This window comes from Pygoscelis adeliae, unplaced genomic scaffold (assembly GCF_000699105.1).
Source record: "Pygoscelis adeliae isolate BGI_AS28 unplaced genomic scaffold, ASM69910v1 Scaffold585, whole genome shotgun sequence".
Taxonomy (NCBI): Eukaryota; Metazoa; Chordata; class Aves; order Sphenisciformes; family Spheniscidae; genus Pygoscelis; species Pygoscelis adeliae.
The window spans coordinates 160374-182428 of NW_008824801.1; the positions used below are offsets into that span (position 1 = coordinate 160374).

The 22055-nt window shown below is 40.2% G+C and overlaps 1 protein-coding gene across 2 annotated transcripts in view; it reads left to right on the forward strand.

Annotated features, from left to right (window-relative positions):
- Nucleotides 1–509: 509 nt before the first annotated feature.
- Nucleotides 510–22055, forward strand: part of CLUAP1 (clusterin associated protein 1) — a 70634-nt gene continuing 49088 nt past the window's right edge. The window contains exons 1-4 of one of the 2 annotated variants that reach the window (XM_009323966.1): nucleotides 510–615; nucleotides 2657–2741; nucleotides 6847–7026; nucleotides 8165–8260. In XM_009323966.1, the coding sequence (XP_009322241.1) occupies nucleotides 515–615; nucleotides 2657–2741; nucleotides 6847–7026; nucleotides 8165–8260 (462 nt within the window). In that variant the 5' untranslated portion in view covers nucleotides 510–514. The remainder of the gene's footprint in view (nucleotides 616–2656; nucleotides 2742–6846; nucleotides 7027–8164; nucleotides 8261–22055) is intronic. The other variant, XM_009323965.1, reaches the window with a different exon arrangement.

Consider the following 22055-nt stretch of genomic DNA (forward strand, 5'->3'; position numbering starts at 1 on the left):
GTCCCGCTTTTCCTTTCAGTTTTGCCCTGTAGCTTCACGGAGGGATCCAGGAGGCAGCGCGGGCGGGTGAGGGGCGCCTGGGGCCTCAGGCGAGGGGCAGGGGGGGAAGCCTGCTGCGGGGTTGGAGCCTGTTCTTTGAATCGACTGGCAGGCTCTGCTTTAACAGCGCCTCGTAAACGCAGAGGACCGGGACAGCCCAGCCTCTGCGGAGTGGTGATCACCGCCGTCCACTTCATTTAAATGGTGTGTTTTGTAGGGAGAAGCTGTTTTAACGTCGTTGCTGCCCAGCGAATCTCATGCTAAAAAGTCGCCCTTTTACTCAGCCATGTTTTCTATTGAAATGACATTATGTTTTAAATTAATCCAGTCAGGATTTTTTCTAACAGTGCTTTGAACAGGGCATATCTAACGGTAACTGAGCAGCATGCTGTGGGAACCGGAGTTCTTGGTAATGTCCGTGTTGGATATGTAAGAAGGAATCCCTGCTCTTGCTTGTTTGTCAGATTTTACTGAGATGATGAGGGCACTGGGGTACCCCCGACTCATATCTATGGAGAATTTCCATACCCCAAACTTCATGCTTGTCTCAGAAGTGCTTCTCTGGCTGGTGAAAAGGTTGGTGATGAGGCTGACAAATGTTGGGGCTGGTGCTGGGATGCGATACGTGTGCTTGGAGCTGATGTTTTGGTGTGAAACTGTATTAAGAAGTTTAAAGAGGAACATAATGATGTTTAGTCATTCTTTGAGATCTACTCTTCTAAATATCAGATAGAAAATGTGGTAGTTAAGTTTGCAGGTTTTTAATTTAATTATACAACAAAAAAAAAAACCCAAAACCCAAGTGTTTTAGTAGCTGAAGTAGAAAAGGCAATGACTCAGTCCTGGCAGAGATTGCATCCTGAAGGGGACATACTTACTCAAAAGTAGCCGTATCTCTTTCACATATTCTACAAACTCCATTACCATTCTGCCTGTATCTGACCTTGTACCCCGAAGAGGGTGAGATATAGTGAGAGCTTGCCGAGACACAGTTCTTACCTTGTTGCTACAATTGTTATTGGTCCAACCTGGTATCGTCTAGCATCCATGCCATGTTTAAAAAAAAAATAAAATGACACAGTACTAATCTACTACTATCCAGTTGTAGTTTTACACCCACTTAACCCATTGACAGACTTTGGTTAAATGTTTATGAAACTTGAGGCGCTAATCAAATTATACATAATCTTTCTCCCATGTAAGTGAAAAAATAAACTAAGTTTTTTAAGCTACTCATAAGGTAGAACATTACAATTGAAAATACGACAGTGACCCATTTGCCTGATTGCTATTTTTTGGCCTGGATTCATAATTAGTATCCGTTAAGTTTAATTACCGAGCGGTTAGATATTTGCTGAATACTGTTGCAATTGTAATAACATAGGGAAATACTTACAACCATTCAAATTTACTTGGATCAAGTTACCTAAATATTCTTTAAAATACTGCTGTTACACTGAGGGTCTAAATTACTGGTTGTTTTCAACGCCTGTGTAAAAACATAAATCAGTGTTCCCCCTAGTATGTAACAGTAAAATAACAGAGCAATTGAAAGAAAACAAAAATACCGTTTTAAAAACATGTTTCTGCAATGAACCTGAACCCTTTTAAAAGGGCAAACTTCTGTGTTATAAGATTACTGGGAACCCTCTGCCTAATAGTGAAGTGCTTCACTTTCAGACCAAATAGCAACCGAACACTGGCATCCTTTTCTGTTATGGGTCAGAATTACACTTGATGCAGGCAGACAGCTTTTCCAGCTTCTAGAAGCCTTTTAATTACACTTTAAAGCAGAGAGGCTATTTTGCACGTGCCTTGCTCATAATTTCAAATGTGATTTGGAAGCAAAGATGCTTTTTTGTCTGTCTGAATGCTGAAAATCTCGAAGCCTTTTATGAGACTGGGAATTTACTTTTCTTCTTCCCTGGTTCCTGTAGGCTGGTGACTTCTAGAAGTTTCTGCATTTCACCAGTGGTTTTTTTAAAGCATTTCACAATCTTTCAATTTGCTTTTTCATAAGTTTCATTTACTTTTGAAAGTAATATGTTTGAAATGATGTCTGAGTGTGAACTTTTCCTGTGTATTTTGAGGGTGTGGAAAAGTGTCATAACATTTTAAAGGACAAGGTGGCTGGTTTTGTTATTACCAACAATAGTAATCTAGTACAAGTCATTTTAACACACCGCCGGAAAGACTGGGAGTATTAACTCAGTCGTATGCCTGGTGTTTTAAATTGTGAAGCCACACATGATTAAGTTGAGTTTGATTTATATAAGCAGCTTGTGATTTAAGTAGTAAATTACTTCTGAAAATAAGTATTTCACAGACTTGATTGATTGCTCCTTTGCGAAACTGACTGAGAAGATGTATTCAGGACCCCGCCTAACAATTCCTTCTGGAGAAGTGTCTCAGGTTCTACAGCTTTTGCAGTTTGTACACAAACCCGTTGTATGCATTCCAGGGTCTGGATACCCCAGTCTGCAGTAGGAGCTAAAGATTTATTTTCCAGTCTCATACATGCCTGTTTTGTTTGATTTTTTTGCCTCACAAATGAACCAGTCTCTTTAATATTGCCCATGTATTTCTTGTCGGAATCTACGCGTGCTTCTTTCCACAGGTATGAACCTCAGACGGATATTCCTCCTGATGTGGAGACAGAACAGGACCGGGTTTTCTTCATTAAGGCAGTGGCTCAGTTCATGGTAAGTCTGCTGAAGGAGTCGTGCTTAAGCACACTGAAATACTGGTTCCATATTAGCTTTAATGCTTTCTCTCTTAACCCCTTACTATTTCCTTGCAATGGGTGCCTGAGTATATATCGTATTCTTGCGCTGTGTTGTGTGTCTTGTGCTGTTCTGAACTTCAGCAGGCCAGGGCGTGCTGTTACTGAAATCTTGTAGTTACGTACGTCTCTTTGCAGAACTGGGATCTAAACATCTAACGCTACAACAATATCCATCCTTATCACTTCATATTTATAAAAAGGTAATAGTGGAAGATACAGCTGTAGGTATGAAAGGTTTTGAAGCCATTTAAATGGGTTCAGAAGAGATTCCATCATATTTATTGCTAACTTCGGATGCCTGATTCTTTTGTATGCTTGAATAGTCATAATTCTGATTGTTTTCATTATGATATAGAGTCATATATTGGTATTCTGTTGTATGAGCCTTCTCACTTACTAGATCGAGCCATATTTTTCTCAGATCAAGTCTTTTATCATGTTATGCATGAGCATACTTGAATTGGGCCATCAACTTTTTAGCCTCGTGGAATAAAATAACATTGTCCTTCATATCATTCTTGTTATTTTGATGCAGCATGAGCCTTTGCTGTTACGACACACTATTATAGCACTCTTAATCAGGTGGAAAAAATTTAATGGGGCTGCGGGTGGGTCCAGAAGCAACAGAAGTCTTTATGCTAATACCAGAGATTAATTTCTTATAATACTTTTTTGAATTTTTAATACGTATCAAAATGACATTATAACCAAGCCAGCTTTTCCCTTCTGATTTGTGATGATGTCCACCATAAATTTTCTTAATTCTTAATTTTACTATGTTCAGAGCATGTTACGCTCCCATACATACCAGAATGCACTTTTGAGCCCTGGAGCATCACAAGATGTAGTGAACAGATCTGTTTTGTTTGGAAGGATTTCTCCCCTCCAAATCAAGCATGTTTTAAAAGGACAAGTACGGAAGCAGAAGTAATGTTATGCATGCATTTTCCTTTTAATAAGTGATTTCATGTAAGACATCCCAAGGGTTTTGAAGAATTACATAATATGATCCAGAAAATGAAATGAATGGAAATTTCTTTAATCATCCTGTACTTACTCTCAGTTAATATTACAAGATAATATGGGGATTATTGTAGGTTTTCAGCGTTTTCAGAACGAGAAAAGCTTGTAGACATTTCCTTAATAATTCACTGTCCATGGAATCCACAGTTATCTTCTCCAGTAGCTAATAGCTTTATGCATCCGTAGCCAGATGTGAGATTTGATGGAGACAGATTTGTCTCAGAGAGAATATCAGGGTAGATTAATGATCATGAAATATAACTAGAGTATTGCTCTCCTTCACTGAACGAGGAGTAAAGATGTGTTTAATTTTTTACACAAATTACGTATTGCTCTGTGTTACTGGTAGTTTGAGAACTTACCAAATGTCTCCTTTTCGGACCCAAAAGGTCCTGAAGTGTCTGTAGGGTTGTCTTACGTGGTTTTTTAATCGTTTGCTCACCTAGAACTGCCCTAGTCTGGGTGGCTCAATACCTGGCTCCTACTCGAGCCCACTTGGATCCAAATTTGAGGTAGAGTGCAGCAAAAAGCCTCTGATGAGTTTAGTCTCAGCGAAACGCATTCATGAAAACATACTCAGCAAACCAAGGTACCAAACTTCTTGCAAAGGGCAGACATATTTGTTTTTTAACAAGTGATGGGAGAAGCAGTTGATGCGATCTTCCTGAGTGATTTCCGGGAAGTATCACGTGTTCAATTCCTATTTCAGCCTGTGGAGATTTAGAGTCACTACTTCAGTACCCAGGAGACTATCCTAAGTGTTAAACAAGACAGGGAGATGAGAGCAGTCCTCATTCTTCCTATCGAGAATGTGCCGTTGTACAGGAAAGAATGCAAAATGTTTGGGCTAGACAGGCTAAAGACTACGACTCTGCAACCAGAGCAGAGCACTGGAGCACTCAGCTGGGAGTTCTGGGTCTTCCCTGGGCTGTTTTTGCATTTCCATCACGCTGTCAAAATTTGGCTCTATGATAATAATAAAGCAGATTTTAAAATAAAGCAGACTTTCTGGCTGTTGATGCCGTTCTTACAGTGTATTTCTATTTCTCTTTTCTATTGCATTGTAATAATCTGATCTTCAGAATAGATGGAGGTGATTTTTAATGATACTTTAAAACTATTTGGAGTTGTTATAAAATAGGTGACTGTCTCAAGCTTTCCACACATGAAGTTACCTTCTTGAGTAAGCAGTGCCATTATGCCAATCTGAAAAATATATGTACTTGCCTGTGTATTTGTTCCTCTTTTTGTCTTTGAGTGAAAAAACATTTTTTTTTCCTTTTACTAGACGTTGATTTTTCTCTCTTTTGGGGTTTAATGCAACTGAAGCTGGAATTCCTGTCTTTAAAACAATCCTTTTATGATGTGGTGCATTAGTCGTCTTTGTGTAGGGGATGTTTAACAGATTCTGTCAATTTAATGACCTGCTTCTCTTAAAATTTAATACCTACTGTTTCTACGATTAGTTTTTTAGATGCCTTCTACTGAAAGGGAAGGAAGGAGAACATATCTGGCTTTCCGCTTTGTGTATTGGCTCATTTGAGATCACGCTGGTCAAAATTTTCAAAAGCGATTAGGGTTTTTTGCACCGTAAGTCTCGTATTCCCCTGGCTCAGGGTGTACAACATCAGTAACCTGTTCTGGAAGTTTTGATTTTGCTTTTCAGCTGAGTTCCTGCTGGCAAGAGGCAGATGTAGAGTCAGTTTCCTCTGCTGGGTTGAGATTTTGGGGCGAGAGAGGCAAGAGGTAAACGTTTCTTGGAAATGGAAATCTGATTGTAAAGTCACAAAGTTTGACAAGATGCACAGGAAGAAACATGGGCCAACAACGATTTGCTTTTTCTCCTTTGCTCTTGGAAAAGTTGGAGCTAAATCCATGGTTTGAGATGTGGTCCTCTCTCTCTTTAGTTTCACGGGAAATTTTCCTGCAGTCAATGATTCAGTGAAGCTCAGTGCAGAGTGGGCAAAACTTGTACCAACCATTTTAGTGTGTGAGTCCTTTACCCCGGATTGAAGGTCTTGCCCTGTCAGAGCCCTAGGCGGGTGTGAATTGCTTACGGTAACACTGTAATACCGCGCGTGAATCGTGGATAGATTTTCTGCCACACAGTATTCCCAAAGGAGAAATATTTTAGCAGAAGTTTCATCTTAAAAAGATACTGGAAAGAAGATGTTAAGTCATTTGGATGCTCAGTTTCTGTATTCATAACCGGTGATCAATTTTTGTTTGCTTGCTTGTTTAGTCGTGCCATCAGGAAGACTGCCTCAAAGTTGGACCTGAAGTTTGGTGTTGGCTCCTTGTGGCTATTCGTTTATAAGATAATCTTGTCAGGAATTTCAAGAACAACATTTGTGTCCTTTCTGTGACAGATGTATCATTTCGATTATGCTCTTTTTCCCCCCTTTATTATTTTGAACTATAAAGAGATAATATTATAATTTTTAATGTTTTTTTCCTTACTGGTCTGTCTGTACTTTTCAGAGATGGAAGACAAGGGAATAAAATCACTAATGTCATAGCAGGGAAAAATTTGAGAGAAACAATAAAAGATTCCGAAGGTACTGCTGGAAGAGAAGACAGTTAAATTAGGATAATTGATCTTATTCTTATAACTCATTAAGGGTGAAATTTACCTCTCTGCAGCATCATCACAAGATCTGGGCAGCACTTACATTCCACTTAAGCTTAATTTGAATTTAAGTGGTGCACAGGGTTTTTGCTGATCTTCATGCAGGGAAGAATTAATGGATAGTTTGAGTTATTTCATTCTGGCAATTATCTGCAAATGTTCTGACATGCAGAAAGTGCACACGTTTCAGAAAAATTTCTTCTAGAAACATCAGTAATATGATGAGGCAAACTCGTGTTTCCAAATGGGAAGCTTTATTTCTGTAAAGCAGAGCATGGTGCCCCCAAAAAGAGCTTTTGAGTGAAGTGTGAAGAGGTAAATGAGGATTTTGTTCTTTGTGACACGATGAATTCATTCTTTCTTCCCAAAGGCTACCAAAGCTCACATAAAGCTCAACACTAAGAAGCTTTACCAGGCAGATGGCTATGCAGTGAAGGAACTGCTAAAGGTCACCTCTGTGCTTTACGGTGCTATGAACACCAAGGGAGTGGAACATGCAGATGTGAGTGAGGAAGACAGCAGCAAGTTCAAGTTTGACCTTGGCTCAAAAGTAAGGAAACCTTGTACTCTTGTTTTGGGCAGGGGTTTTGTGTTAACTTATGAAAAACAAATCCGTTTTCTCTCTGAAACTTAAGTAGAGAATGTTCTCACAAGGGAGTGGGTATGGTTTTAACTCGTACTTTCTGTAGTTGAGGTTATATGCTATGATTTGTTTTCATCTCTGTGAATTCTCAACCAGAAGCATAATACAAGGCAACAGTGGCACAAAATTGGTTATTTTTAGTTTGGACTGCTGTTGAAATCATAGAAATATTGGAATAGGCCGGAATAAAGACTATTTTCTATCTACTAACCTTGTTGCAGGAGGATTTTGCAAAACACTGACTGAAAGTTGGTTTTCAGCCCGTTTGCATTGCAGGAAAGGGAAATCTTCATGTTACCCTAACAGACATCAAAGCTGTTCAAGCCCTTAAAATAAATGCCATCTCTAGATATTAAAAAAAAAAACAACAAACCAACACTTTGTTAAATAAGAGGAATTCCTGTTACTGCTTTTTGTTAGTTTTAGCACCTCTTCTATGTCCTAATATTTTTAGTCTTTGATTCTTTTATAGCTATACTATGTCATGCCTGCTTGTTAGGCAACTGTACTACCATTCTTGGAAAAAATGGCAGAACCACAAGCGATTTTTCCTCTGTGTAAGTCTGGTGTGTCTCTCTGAAAAAAGCACCTGAAGAAATAATGAAAAAACACTTGTAGATGATCAATATTCATTACCTATGCAATGTGCGAGTCACATACCTTTTGGTGTGTATATACTTTTTACTTTTGCATATGAAAAAGGTCATATTTCCCTCTGCCCCAGGCAGCACATGAACCAACAACTAGCAGAGTCGCAGTTTTCAAGAGGTTTTTTGGGTTTTGGTTTTTTTTGTTGGCCTAAAGTGGCTGGGGTTTCACCCAGAAGCCTGTGTCTAAACAGTGCCTCATCTAGACCATTTTAAAGCCAAGAGACAGGCTCACTCTGATTCCGGTGGACAACTTCTTCAATACTATAGTAGAGTTACGGCCACTGTGCTGACCTGCTGTGCAATTTTAACATCAAACCGGGAAAAATCTGTCGTGGATTTTCTTTGTGGTATTGGGGATTCTCTTTTGCTATTCAGTGCTGTTGCTGTGTTTCCAGATTGCTGACTTGAAGGCAGCTAGACAGCTTGCGTCTGAAATTACCTCCAAAGGAGCCAGTCTGTATGACTTACTTGGCAAAGAAGTTGAACTAAGGGTAAGTACACGCTGGAGAGTGTGTAAGAACTTGTGTCCACTGGGTGTTGTAAAGGAAAAAGGTGAGAAAAGTATCAGTAGTTGTTCTTAAGGGCTGCATTTAAAGTAAATATTCTGTGAGTTTGAAGGAATGGGTCTGGAAGTTTGCATTTCCTTCCCACTCATATTCATACTTGGATTGCAGTAAGCCCGCGAGAACAGTTTGGCATTTTCTCTTTAGCAGGAAACTGAAATACTCTCTGTAGAACTGTTTGGAAATACTAACTTTATATGTACGTTTTAGTGGTGGGGATAGATATATTCTGAAAAATAAATGATTAATGCCATTAGTTTTCCAAGTGCAAGGCTCATTATTTCTGTTACAGTAATTGAAGGCCTCACAAGCCTGCGGGATACGTATTCTTCAGCTTAGTTGTAAAATCACAAGCTGTTGCGTGAAGTCACGAAGTGTCCTGAACCACTGCCAATAAGTCTTTCAACTATTTTCTTAAATGCTTGTATCTGCAATGCTGGAGGTTATTCATTTTGTGAAAATAGACATTTAAAGAAGGGAAACCCTGCATGTTGTAGTACTGTTTTTGGTAATCATCAGATTTGCAATATCTGAGCTGTAGGAAGTGCACCCTGTAAGAGCCGTAGACTGTGTGCCTTGACGATTAGTACTCCCAGAGCCTTGTTTGGTGGAGTACAAGTGTTTCAAAGGATAGGTGATATACAGGGAAGATTATCTGTGGAACGCTGCCTTTTCTGCTAGATACATAAGTCAGCATGGTATGCAGCAGTGTGAAAGGCATTAATATTTCAAAAGGGAGAGAGAAGTGATAAACCAGTTTAATTCAACATACACGATTGTGACAAAACCGTTAATCAGTCACTCCTCATCTTGCATTCTTTGCTTAATTGCTTGGCTTTGAAATAGTTTTCACACGAATGCTACCTAACGTGTTAATATTTGCTTCGGAGCATTAAACCCTTTTTTCTGTGTACGGCATCCCTAAGAACGCCACTAAAAAGTCAAGTATAGGTCAGTATAAGGCAACATTTTTAAAAAGTACTCAAGCACTTGTTTGAAATTGGGCATTGTTTAATCACTTTAAATCAGGGCTTTTAGGAATCCAACTGACTTTAGAACTGGGCCCTAGAAAAGGGACTTGCACAAGTGCAGTGTGCTGAAAGCATGAAATGAAAAATCAAGAGATGAGTAAGTGCTTCTCTGCAGCCACTTCTCATTGGGTCCATTAAGAAATCTTCAATGGAAGACTATTTAGAGGTGCAATTTCTAAAAGGATGGTATTTCTTATATACAGTAGCAAGCGCATGTTTCTCGTGGCATAATGGCTGAGTGCACAAGATGGGGCTAACTAATCCTATATAGGTACGCAGTTTATATTTTCCAAAAAGGTTTGACAGATTGAACTTGTTGTCTTTAAGAAATCCTGTCTTAGGAGAGACGACCTTTGCTTCTGTCTCATTAGCTCTAAGTTTATATCCTAAAAGCACAAGGTAACACTATGACAGCACAGTGAGAACCTCCAGAGAGCAGCAGAAGAGACTTGCACGCTCTCTTCCTTATGATTTATGACTGGTTCCAGCCTTCTTCAGTGATTTGAGGAACCCATTTTTCACTTGTGTGTTAAATGCCAAGTTTGGTACATAAGCGTGTGACAAGTTTGAAGCTTGAGCCCGTAGCAAAGCAAATAGGTTTCGTGTTAAAAGCCATGAGGTTGCAGTAACCAGTTGTTCAGTGGAATTTGTCAAGTTTTCCTTTTTTAATTATAAGCACCCAACTCTGCCTTTCACTGGAAGTATGAAATTTGCTTATCAAATGAGAGGCTTAGAGCCAAATGCTGCTGTTATCTTCTATCTCTGTTAGGTCTGATAATGCTTACAGAAGTCAGTGGAGCTGCAGTTCTTGCTAAGTAGCCAGTGTTGAGGGCAGTAAGGAATTGCCCTTCTTCATTTCACACATCTTCCCTGGATCCTTCACAGAGTTGGTGAGGTGCTCAGATCACAGGGATGGCATCCTCTGCCTGCCCTTCCCACCCGGTTCCAGGTGGGCAGAAGTAGAAGTGCAGTTAATTCTGGCTTCATGTGGGGAGTTAGAGCTGTGTCTGTGGATATCATATTAGTTGCCGTTAATCTAAGGTTACTTTTATTATTTTTTAATGTGAAGATTATTGATTTCCATTGCTTATTTTCTTTTGACGTTGCGTGGCTAAGTAATGCACACAATAAATTGCACTGGCAGAGGGATTGCGCTATTAAAGGGCAGTAGGAGAGCAGTATGGTTTATTTTTTCATTACATTTTATGTCCTGAAACCTGTTGCATATACTAAAATCATGGAATCGTAGAATGGTTTGGATTGGAAGGGACCTTAAAGATCATCTAGTTCCAAGCCCCTTGCCATGGGCAGGGACACCTTCCACTAGACCGGGTTGCTCAAAGCCCTGTTCAACCTGACCTTGAACACTTCCAGGGGTGGGGCATCGACAGCTGTGATACTGTTTGAACGAATTTGAAAACATGGTAGTTTTATGTTCCCTGAACCTCTTTTTTTTTTTTCTTTTCTTTTCTTTTTCCAATCCATCTGTTTCCACATATTTAAATGAAGGATCTTCCTACCTAGGCTTAGACAGGCTGATGTATCTTGTTCCTATCCTAAGTGAAGACTGCTTCATTTTCTAGTGACTGTAAAAGAAATGTCAGCATTTGGCACTAATGAGTTGACTAGGTCTGTTCTCATAGTCTGAGCAGCTTTTGGGGAAAGATCATTAGGGAAAAAGTGAAGTAAAACTCATTATTTCCTTTAGAAATGTTGACTCTAAGTTGTGTCACAACCTGTACTTTCTTTATTGGAGTTCTTTTTGCACATAATTTGTATAGAAACTGTGGACAAAAGCCTTACACGTTAGATAAATTTTATTGCTCCAAGTCATGGAACACTTTTTTATAAATTACTTTCTGAATGAAATAAATTTCAGCTAGAGAAGAGTTTATTAAGGGAATAATAGAAAGGAATAATAGAATAATAGGAATAATTCTAACAATAGAATAATAGAAAGGAATTCTATTAGATATACTGTAGGTACATAGAGATGTAAACGTATGTGCGTATTTATTGGGAAAAGTTTAAGTCTGTATTTGTTTTCTTGGAAATGTGGTACTGTGCCTTTCTGATGCCTTTGCAAATACATTATTTCCTGTCTGAATATATAGTTCTTATGTATATGTAAACTGCTTTCAAAGTTAACCTATAATGTAAAAAATCCTTTAAGAACAGAGGAAGAAACAAAACCTACAGGTATTCATTTGCTGAATTCAGACTATGATGCTGTTAGTTAAGATTTTGGAAAAAAAAAACCCCAAAAGCTGTACTTTTCTCATCAGATGAAAATCACAAATGTCATTTTTGGTTTAAAAAAGAAATCAGATTGAGGAAGGCATTTCCTGATTAACAATCCTAAAGCAGCAGAAAGCTTGAATGTGAAGAGAAGCCATTTGGTTCCAGCTCTGCAGATAGGTGAAGAGATTTCCTTTCCCGCTGTCAGCGGATCCCAACTTGTGCGGCGGGTTGTGGAGCACCACGTGTGGAGGGGGAGAGGTGCAGGTGATGCACGTGCGTTAGTACGGCTGCGTCACCTGCTCTGTCAGGCAAATTGTTAAACGGGGGCTTGGCCCGGTTAACCTTGGGGAGCAATTCAGCACTAAGGGGGAAAGGGGTGAAAAGCCTTGCTTGATCAGAGGATCTTTGGAGTGAAATGTTGGATTCCATTGAAGCTGTGTTGTTTCTAGACCAACTGTGGATGAGCACAGTATAGGTTATTGGTGGCCTGTGGCACTGCAATGGTGGAGATGGAATTTTTATTTTAAAACGCATCTAAGCCTTACATTTGCAAGATAGTTTGCAGTTTCCAGTCTTGCTGGTCCAAGTCTTAGAGCATAGAAATTGCAAAGTTGGAATTTGTAGAGTGCAGTGGAGCTGATGAATGAATTTTGGTACAACACAGTGAGATCCCTAGATGAAAAGGAAATTCTATGCACGGAGACGTATGTCTTCATTGTTTCCTTTACTGCCAGGGGGACTTTCTCTGCATTGCATTATTATGTAGCCTTAATTTTCAGAATATTTACAACTAGCTTTGGAAGTGTGACTAGGCACTTTGAGTTCTGGTTTTCTTTAATCTGTTTTCTAGCCTTTTTTTTTTTTTTGGAAGGTGGAGGTTGATTTGGATTTGAGGTGGGGATGTGCAATTTCATTTGGATTTCTTTCTCTTTCTTCATACACTCTACTAAATGCTTAGGATGATTAAAAAAAGTAGAAGTTGAAAATACCAGTGCTGTGATTAAGCCTGTCAAGCCCAAAATCAAGAAAAGCAGCAATAGAATTAATGTCGGTACTCGGGCAAAATGCAGCACCACTTCGTTATGCGTTCACTTTGGGTTTCACGTGGGGTGGCTGCCTCTGGAGCTACACAGCTAACTGCTGCAGTCTTATAAGTGGCCAAAAGATGTTAGAAAAGTCAGTGGTCCTCCACCCTACAACAGCTGGTGATCGGTCGTTCATGGGGCAAATGGCAAGATGAGTCTGTGTGGGGGGAGGGAGGGGTGATGAGGTGATCCAAATAATTCTTTAGCACAAAATAAAGCAGTAATGACTTTCAAGGTCAGCTGGGATCAGTTGTGGAAGGACGCTCCTGAGTTACCATACATTGAACATCCGAAATCCAAAAAGAAAAATTCACGGCTATTTATAACACCTCAGCAAAGCTGACTGACTCCGAGTGCCTGTCACTTTGCATCTGCCAGAGGTCCTGTGGACAAATTAGCAGGAGCCTGTCAAGAAGCTGCCTTGCTTAGACTTGCTAAATTATTAGACACAGTAAGACAATGAAGGAAAAAAATTCCAGAATAAAACTGCCTCTGTGTTGGTGGCAGGCATAAAGATTTCTGACCTTCTCAAGGTTGCTTTCATTTTATTTACCTCTTAATTAGCTCTAAGCCATGTAAAACTGAAGAAAGATGAAAATAATCTTTTTTTTTTTTTTTTAATGTGCTTAGCTTGTGCTAAAGATGGGCAGCGCAGTGGGTCTGTTTTCTAATGCTCCTCTTGGCACTTACTCTGTCTGTGACCTTGAACAAACTGTTTATTTCCTGTGTATCTTCTGGTGTAAATAAAGTAATTTCTGTAATTTTGTAGATTAAAGCTTTTAACAGCCAGGTAAAGTGTTTCTCAATCTATGGAGGATAAACTCCGAAGTACAGGGTATTGCTACGGGTGTTGTTATGTATGCACACAGTATAAGCTTGTTCCAAAACTGAGGGAAGTCATTAAGAATCTCTTTACTGACTTTGTGAAACGCTTGAATTAAACTCTTAGGAGAGCCAAAGGCGTTTAGCTCCAGCTGTGGAACTGAGATGGTATTAGTTACAATGAAAAGAGTTGCCACTAAGGACGGTTCACTCTTTATTCGCAGCTTTTTGATTAAAGAACCCTTCCTCCCTGCCTCCCCGCTCACACTGTTGTAGCTTGCTGCCTACTCCTTCTGTAGAGAGGTAGATCTGATTTGAGTGACGGCTGCATTATTCAGTGCTCTTTGAAAGTTAACTACAAAAAAATATTTTATTTGTAACGTTGGCAACATTTTCCATCTGCCAAATGTTAGTTCTGGGTACGAGATGCTGCCTGGGGAAGGCTGATAAACGAATTTATCTCATTTCCGGTGCTTTGGTTACAAGGTTGCCACACATATGATTTCTAGTGGAAATTTGTAACTTGAAATTGCCAGAACTCTGGAGAATTATCTAGTTTGCTTCCATTTTTTTGAACTGTCTTGCTTCTAACCAAAACCTAACCTATCAGTTTTGAGGAAAAGGGCTCATTGCAAAGTGGGAAGGCAAAATTAAACCTTGCAACTGTAAGATATAGTTGAATCGATGCTGTCATATATTTTAGATTGCTTTAACCATAACCATGGTTATTATGCCACATGGATATAACATTTGTGGATATGTTTTATGTAAGAAATGATTTTGTAGTGAACTTCCCATGAGTATTTAGCTTGAAGACATAGCATCAGCTATAAATTGATGGGTGGCACATTTCTCTTTGCAGTTTGGTGATCAGTTATGTCAGTGCATTGATAATTTTGTCAGCTATTTGGAAGATCTGAATTCTTGTAGCTCTGTTCTAGACTGTTTTGAAAAACCATTCTAGTTTGGCGGGGAAGAAAATTGCATTTGAACCATCTTTTGTATGTCACAGCATTTGTCAAAACCTGTATGAGTTGCAAGAAGTTCCACTTAATTGGGCTAAATCAGAAACACTGCCTTCTGAATACGTGGTGAGGTTTCAGTTGTTCATTATTCCTAACCTTCCTTCACAAGACACAAAATATAGCCATGTCAAAATTTTAATTACATAAGAGGAAAACGTGCTGGCTTAAACATAAGGACAATGATTTTAGCTATTTTTAGCTATTTAAAATGTTCCTTTGTTCCTGCCCCAAGAGAGCCACCCGGTATTTCTGTTGCTGGAATACAACAGCCACTCCACTTACCGCCAGTTAAGCTTTGCTGAGAATGGAAACCTGAGTTGTATGGCAATGTTTACTGCAATCAAAGGCTTGATGTGAATTAAAAGTTTAAACTATCTCTTTGGGTGCTATTGCTGCCTACACAATGCCTGTTCCTACCTTTTCTGCAACTTTGCATGGTGTCTTCATATATCTTTGAGGCCTGAAAAATATACTCCTTTTTGTTGCTTCTTTTCCTAAGAAAATCATAACCCTTCCTGAAGTTTTCTTACATGTTGTCTATAAGGAAAGGAAATTCTATTTCTAATTTTGTTACAGAAGAATGTGGATAAAAGGAGAAACTGAAAAGATTTTTGCCTGACTGGGTGTCTTGCCTTTTTGATGAACCTACTCTTTTTCCCTTTAAAAAACCAAAAAGCAAGCTCCCACCTGTCCATGCTGCCCAAGGACATTTCTGTTTATATTAGGAAGTTCACTCACAAACCTAGCTTTTGCTCTGCTAGAAGAGATGTGTTCCTTGTCATCTTGCCAGACTCTGGAAGAGACATCACAAGCCACCTCCTGGTTAAGGACCCATTAAGCGACACCCTGTAGTCCTGTGGACTAATCCAAGCTTTAGCAATGCAGCATGCCACAAAACCTTACGTGAAGTAAATTAAAGGTGAGGCTTTTAAGGGTGTAGGAAGATAACAGTAAGCACGTGCTGGGGTTTGTGAGCTGAGGGTAATTCAGTGGAAACGGCTCTCAAACCAGAAGACCGGTGGACCTGGAGGGATGTGTGGGGAGGAGACAGAGCAGCATAACTTCGCTCCTGTCAGAAAGGTTTAAAGTCTGTATGCCACCATTTGTAAGGGGTTTCTTCTGTCATAAAGCGTATGTTCAGATTACTTCTTACCTGGCTAGGCAGGCCTTCTGATTCTTTTTGGTCTGCAGAAAAATTATGTTTTCCAGTTGGTTCTCTGTCTCAGATCTTCTTGTGGCATGCTTTTTACACATCAGGATAGCCAGGGGGTTTCAGACACTGTCTTTGATCGAGGGCTCTGCATTGCCGAGTAGGGAAACGTCTCTGTGGATTCCCTTTGTGGAGTGCTGAAACGAGCATACAAGAAAGCAGCGTAGCCTGGAAGCAGCAAAATTCTCAATTATCTTGAGCTTTAGTCTCTTGAGGAGGAAAACAGGCTGTTAGGAAGTATCAGATTCCTTCAGAAGGTCTAGATTATTTTTAATGTCCCTCCTGTACCTTCCTGTTCATATATTACGATGCCTAATGACCCATTCCCTGTGTTGGCCAAATGTGATCACAGTGTGTGTTAGCAAACTCCCTGAATAATAAACTCTTCAAAAGGAGAGCTTTATTGCCTGCATAGACAGCAGTAGTTCCAAAACCCCTATTTGCAGGGAGTAGGGAATGTAATGCTTCCTGGACTAAGACTGAAGGCAACAGTGGTGGTGAGGAGGTAACTTTTGTACGCATCAGGCTTACGAACTCCTGAAAAATGAGGAAGGATTTAACCTGTGGTCAAAAAATGTCTGGTGCAAGACCAGTGTGTTAGAAAAAAGCTTTCATTCTGGTCCTTATCACAAAAAAAAAGGTGTTCAGAAACCTCTGCTAGACCTTGAGCACGTCGATATCTGTGTATATTAAACCACATTTATCGTGAGTGGCTTGTGTGCTGGTCATGCTTAATTACTTGCCTTGGTTTCTTACTGCAGTTCAGACGATATGTATGGATAAATGGATGCACATCAAGCATGCAGGAAACTGGTTTATCAGTTTTTGATGTATAACGACGGAAAACCATTACCAGTTGAAAATGCTTCACTGGGCATATTTGCAGAATGGGTTTTGCAATAGTGGCTCTTCACTGTTAACCAAGTATAAAGCTCCTGGGGGAAAATTCTCAGTAAGGGAAGTGGTGGGGTGCATTTGCAGAGATGGTAGCATCCTCCTGCCCCCACTTTTGGTGGCTAGTAGGTGCATTTGGCTTTCTGCATGGTGACATTACTGTGAGGCAAAGGGAGTGTGTGAATTTAGGATGGCTTCAGTGTTCCATGTTAACACTACAGCACCCAGGGAGACAGGAGTATCCACAGAGGTGTAATGAAGTTTCAGACTAGATAGAAGGAAGAAATGTTTTCCGCTGAGGGTGGTGAAGCACTGGCACAGGTTGCCCAGAGAGGCGGTGGATGCCCCATCCCTGGAAACATTCCAGGTCAGGTTGGACGGGACTCTGAGCAACCTGATCTAGTTGAAGATGTCCCTGCCCACGTCAGGGGGGTTGGACTAGATGACCTTCAGAGGTCCCTTCCAACCCAAACCATTCTATGATTCTATGAAGATGAATGGATTGCCTCTTGGACATTTACATATTTGCTTAGTAAGACAATGCAAAGTAGCAGGTGCACTCAAAATTTGCACCTTAGTTCACTTTGCAGGCACCTCCACATACAGACAAGTGCTAGCATCACTGCTACTACCTGTGCAGTCGACTGACTTTCAGAGCTCTTCAGGTTTCAGTAGAAGGCCAAGCGATAGTACAGCTATTTCCCATTCTAGGTCTGACATTTAAGCTAAATGAGCCAAGCTACACCTGAGTCCATGAAAGTGCTCCTAGATTCCACAGTGGACTCACAACGTTATCCTTTGTATAAGGATTCTGAATCAGATTGTAACACCTTGCACGCAATGGGAAGGTACAATGTACCTAGAAAGCGCTGTTTGCTGTTACCAGTTTCTGCTAAGGTCAGAAGATGCTGGGAGCTGTATCTTGACCCCCTGCCAGTACTTGGTCTGTGGAGCCCATACGATACTTGACAACATCCCAGTTCCCCCTGTAGTGTTTACTGCTAATTCTTGATGCTTTTGGAGAATATTATCTTACCTTCTCAACAATTTTAATTGTCGGTATAGAATATTTCTTGTCTTATATTTGACATGGAAGTGGGGTGAAATCCAAACTTTCAGGAACTTTTATCTGGTTTTTTTGTTTTGTTTCGGGGTTTTTTTTGTTGTTGTTGGCGAGTTGTTTTTTGGGTTTTTTTTATTCGGGAAGATGACAAAGCTGAACTGTCCTTTTTTGTTGTTTGTTTTTATTCAGGAGGATGACAAAGCCGTACTGTGCTTTTTTTCATCTGCAATACAGGTGCCTAAATATAGGCATCTAGTATAATTTCAGATATCTGAGGGTGTCCAAGACATTTGAAGAGGGCAGGCAAATATAATACAGGACTTAGGGCATACCTGGAAGATGACAGTGAACACATTTGTTCAGGCAATGGAGTCACCTGCATGTTAGCATGTATTTTGGAGATTGTGCACATACCCTAAAAGGTACTCTACTTTCAATAAAAGATAGGTATTCCCTAATTATCCTGGAGGGGCAGAGAGATCCGTGTGTTTCCACATCCAGGAAACGTAAGGCTGCAGAGCTTTGTGGAACAGGTCTTTAGTGACAGGAAAGGCAAGTCCTGTGCTGCTTTTCTGTATTTTATATTTCAACCAGCCTTTTTATGTTTAGCTGGCTGTTTGGCAGTGAAGCTGCAGGAGGGTTTGATAAGGTTTCTATCTGTATTTGTATCCTACAGGATGCTTTTTTGCTGCGCGAGGTAGAACTCCTGGTTAGATGAACCAGTTGCTTCGTTATCTTTTGGGAGAGAGAAGCTGTACTGCGACACTAACCTTGAGTGTTGCGAGAATAATGGTAACTTGTGGTCCTGTGTCAGGCTGACTTCTCCACCAAGAGGTGGTTGCTGCAGCAAACGGCCAGAACCGCAGCTCGTTGCCTCTTCCAGAAGGCTGGCTGCTGGTCTGATTCCTGTGGACAGAACCTCGAGCTTCTGCTCTGAAGATCTGCTGTGGCCTTCTCCCTCGCTGGTGTTTGACCCAGGGGACCATCGCTCAGCGGGGATGCAGATTTGAGACGAGTAAATTCTTTAGACAGATGGAGTTTTGAAGGCTTTAAGACCAGTGTTATTTCCTGAAATGACTGCAGTACAGTTCTGCTCTAAGGAAATCTATCTTCGCTTTTGATGCCAAAACTGGTGCAATTTGGGCAGCGCTGGCTTCAGTGCTAACCTTCCATGTCCTGTGGGGAACGTCCTGTCAGGCTGTGCTCTGTTCTGCTTGATTGGGCAGTCAGCTAGTCTTTGATTAGAAATCTTTCCTACTTTGTAATGAAATTCTCATTTCCAAAGAAAACGAAGTTTTCAAGAGTAAACCAGCCAACTAATTTGTTAGTACTTCCAATTGGCTTTGTCCAAAGTGAGATTCAAAACTGGAAGAATTAAAGTCTCAGCCCTTCCATGCAGCACCAAATATAAGTCCAACCAGGGAGGATAAATAATGCCAGAAAATGGTGTCTCTTGTGTGCCTTCATGTGTTTTCTTTAATAATTGTCGGCTTTAGTTCATCAAAAATAATTTTACACTTGGCTTCCCTGATTTTTAATTAGTATTTATTATGTAAAACTATAGCCAGGGAGCTCTTGGACACTTTGAACAGGAAGCACTGGTAAGTGGTAAACAATCAGCTTGTTCATGAATACCTCTCTGGTTTTGCGTATGTTTGTTTTCTCAAGTCGTAATTACCAGGCGTAGTCCTAAATTGTTCTGCTTCTTACCTCCTCTTGCCTTGATAATTTTTTCTATATTTTTCATCTCTCCCGAGAACTCTATTTCTAATGGTTAATTTAAAGGAAACCTCTTGTTTATTACAATGTGTATTCTTATTAGTACACCTAATTGCAAAGAGTACATTACTTTAAAAGAAAATGAACGAGGCCATATTTTTCAGCTCAGTTTCATTTGCACACTTTTTTTGAGCACAAGGAATTGTGAGTACAGCCAGCGGCAGTGTAATACCTGGTATTTGGACAAATTTAGAAAATTGGTTTTGCCTTCAAGTATGCAGCCTATTTGTATCCACAGATTTAAGCACGAACAGAAGAGCCTTTGTGTAAAGCCAGGTTTTAAAAATCTCAGTTGTCGTGTTACTGCATATTTTATTTTGGGTAAGAAATACTAGTGAGGGTGAGTTGGGCTGGAGGAAGAATGTGCTTTATTTGCTCATGTGGGGAGTCAGAGATAGTCAAAGTGGTTTTGTTAAATTCATTTTCTTTAATTTGCTAATGGCTTGACAATGTTTAAATTGACCAACTCTGGTATTTTAAAGTAAATGTTTTTCCTAATGTCTTCCTAATCTTTGTGGGGTATTTATTTTTCTAATGTGATCTGCCTTCCTTTTAATCCTCTTCTGTATGGCCAGTTGCAGGGTCTTTCCTGAAAAGATTATTAAAATAAAAATAAAAATCTTATTTTTAATAAGTTTTCTCTTTGAGAGTTTTCATAGGATGACAGGAAATGGCCCGGTGACGGATACCCAAGGAAGCTGTTACAAACATCCATTAAAAGTTTGTCAACAGCTTTGATACCCTCAACATATATTTATTTTTCAAATATATTTCCATTCTATATTAATATAATGGTCCACTGTAATGGAAGCTGTAATGGCCCACTTGGATTCTCCTCTCCGTCTTTTGGGGTGCGAGGAGGTTAAATGCCCCGACGTTCTCCTTTTCCAGTTTAGGCCTGATTCAGCAGTCTGAAGATACAAATTTCTGCTTTTACGCTACTCTTTGTTGGCCTGACACATTTTTCCAAGCAGGTGTGACTGTAGGACTGAACCGTGTTCTAGAAGGTGATGTGGATTTCTGCGCGAAGACTGTGGTCTGTACGTGAAACTTCCATGGGTAGTAGAGGGAAGGTAGAAGAAGAAGAGACATTAAACTTGTATAAATTATTCCAACTTAAAAGGGTAGATCCTCAGAAGTATATCTAAAACCCAGCAATTACCCTGACCCAACATACACTGCAGTGCCTTGTGCATGTTCTGTGGGTGTTTTACCAGGCTACTGAAAGGAAATTGGTAAGGGAGTTGTTTATAATTAAAAACTAAGGTCCTTGCTGTTTCTTTTATCTCTTTTGAAAGTGGGAAGAAAATAATTTCCTTCCCCCTGCTGAGTGATAAACTATTTTGTTTGAGATATGTTTGCTCTGTAGCAGAGATCTCACTGTTGCCATCGGAAGAACCGAGTACAGTTGGCAGGGCAGCGCCTTCACCAGGCTGATCCTGGCTGCCGTTGCAGTTCAGGCAAAGTCTTCACAAACAAATAGGCATTTTGTTGAGCTTGTTAAATGCATCATGTTCTCAGAGTAGCTACTGAGCTACATTGTTCTTGTCCAGTCTTCCTGCAAAAGTGTCTGCCTGTGGGGTTATTCAGGAATATGTGTTGTGCAGACTCTTTGTATCTTATTTTCATCCAAATTAACTTTCTGCTGCTTTGAGCTTGTATTTCTGTGTGGACAGGGAATTGTTGACAAGCACTTTAGGCAGCGTAAGCTGTCACTGGCACTAACAGATGTAGCTCCTGTCACTATCCCCAACATAATATTTCTTCTACTTCTTTTCTTGTGCCAGAAAAAAAGCCCTCGTGCAGCATGTGGCAGGCTCTTTCAGGGAGCTGATCCAGCAGAGGATCAGCTCAGCATGAAAAGGTGATTTGTTGGCTGGATGAGCTCCCTGATTGGGTTCACCATGCAACTCCCTGAACTTGAGTTGGTGGGGAGGGAGCTAGGCTGCCTCTGCTAGTACTTGCCTATGCAACCTGGAGCGTCTGGCATGGTAACTTGACAAAGTAATTGTATCTGCTTCCAGAATTCATCTTGTAGTAGGCTGGGTACAGCCTGTCGCAATGTGTATAAAGCATTTTTAGATTCTTAGTCAGATGTTCCCTAGAGAGATGCTCTTTCCATCTTTATCCACCTGTTACCAAATGGTTTGCCAACATAAGATTACTTTTAAGGACATTCAGCTGGAAAAGTCTCCCTCTTCTCCTCCCAGTAGCAAACAAGTAATCCAGAGTTTTCATATATTGACCAGGTCAGTGTTTAAGATGTCATACAAACAAGTGCACGCTGAATACCCCTAAGCCCATCTGTCCCCAAAACTGCTGAGAGTGGAAGAGGTTTTTTCATCCTTTGGGATCTAAACAAGGATCACGGGGGTTTTTTTGAGGAGTCTGAACCACTTGGTTATCAGAATTGGAGAAGCCCATCCATCTGCATCATCTGATTTTCATATGGGCATAGGAGGCACCTGCTGACTGTCCCAGCTGCCTGGCAGAGTTAGATGGGTTCATAGTGCTTGTTGCTCCGCAGTTTTTGTGACACTGTGCTCATCTACCTACACGATTGTTTTCATGGG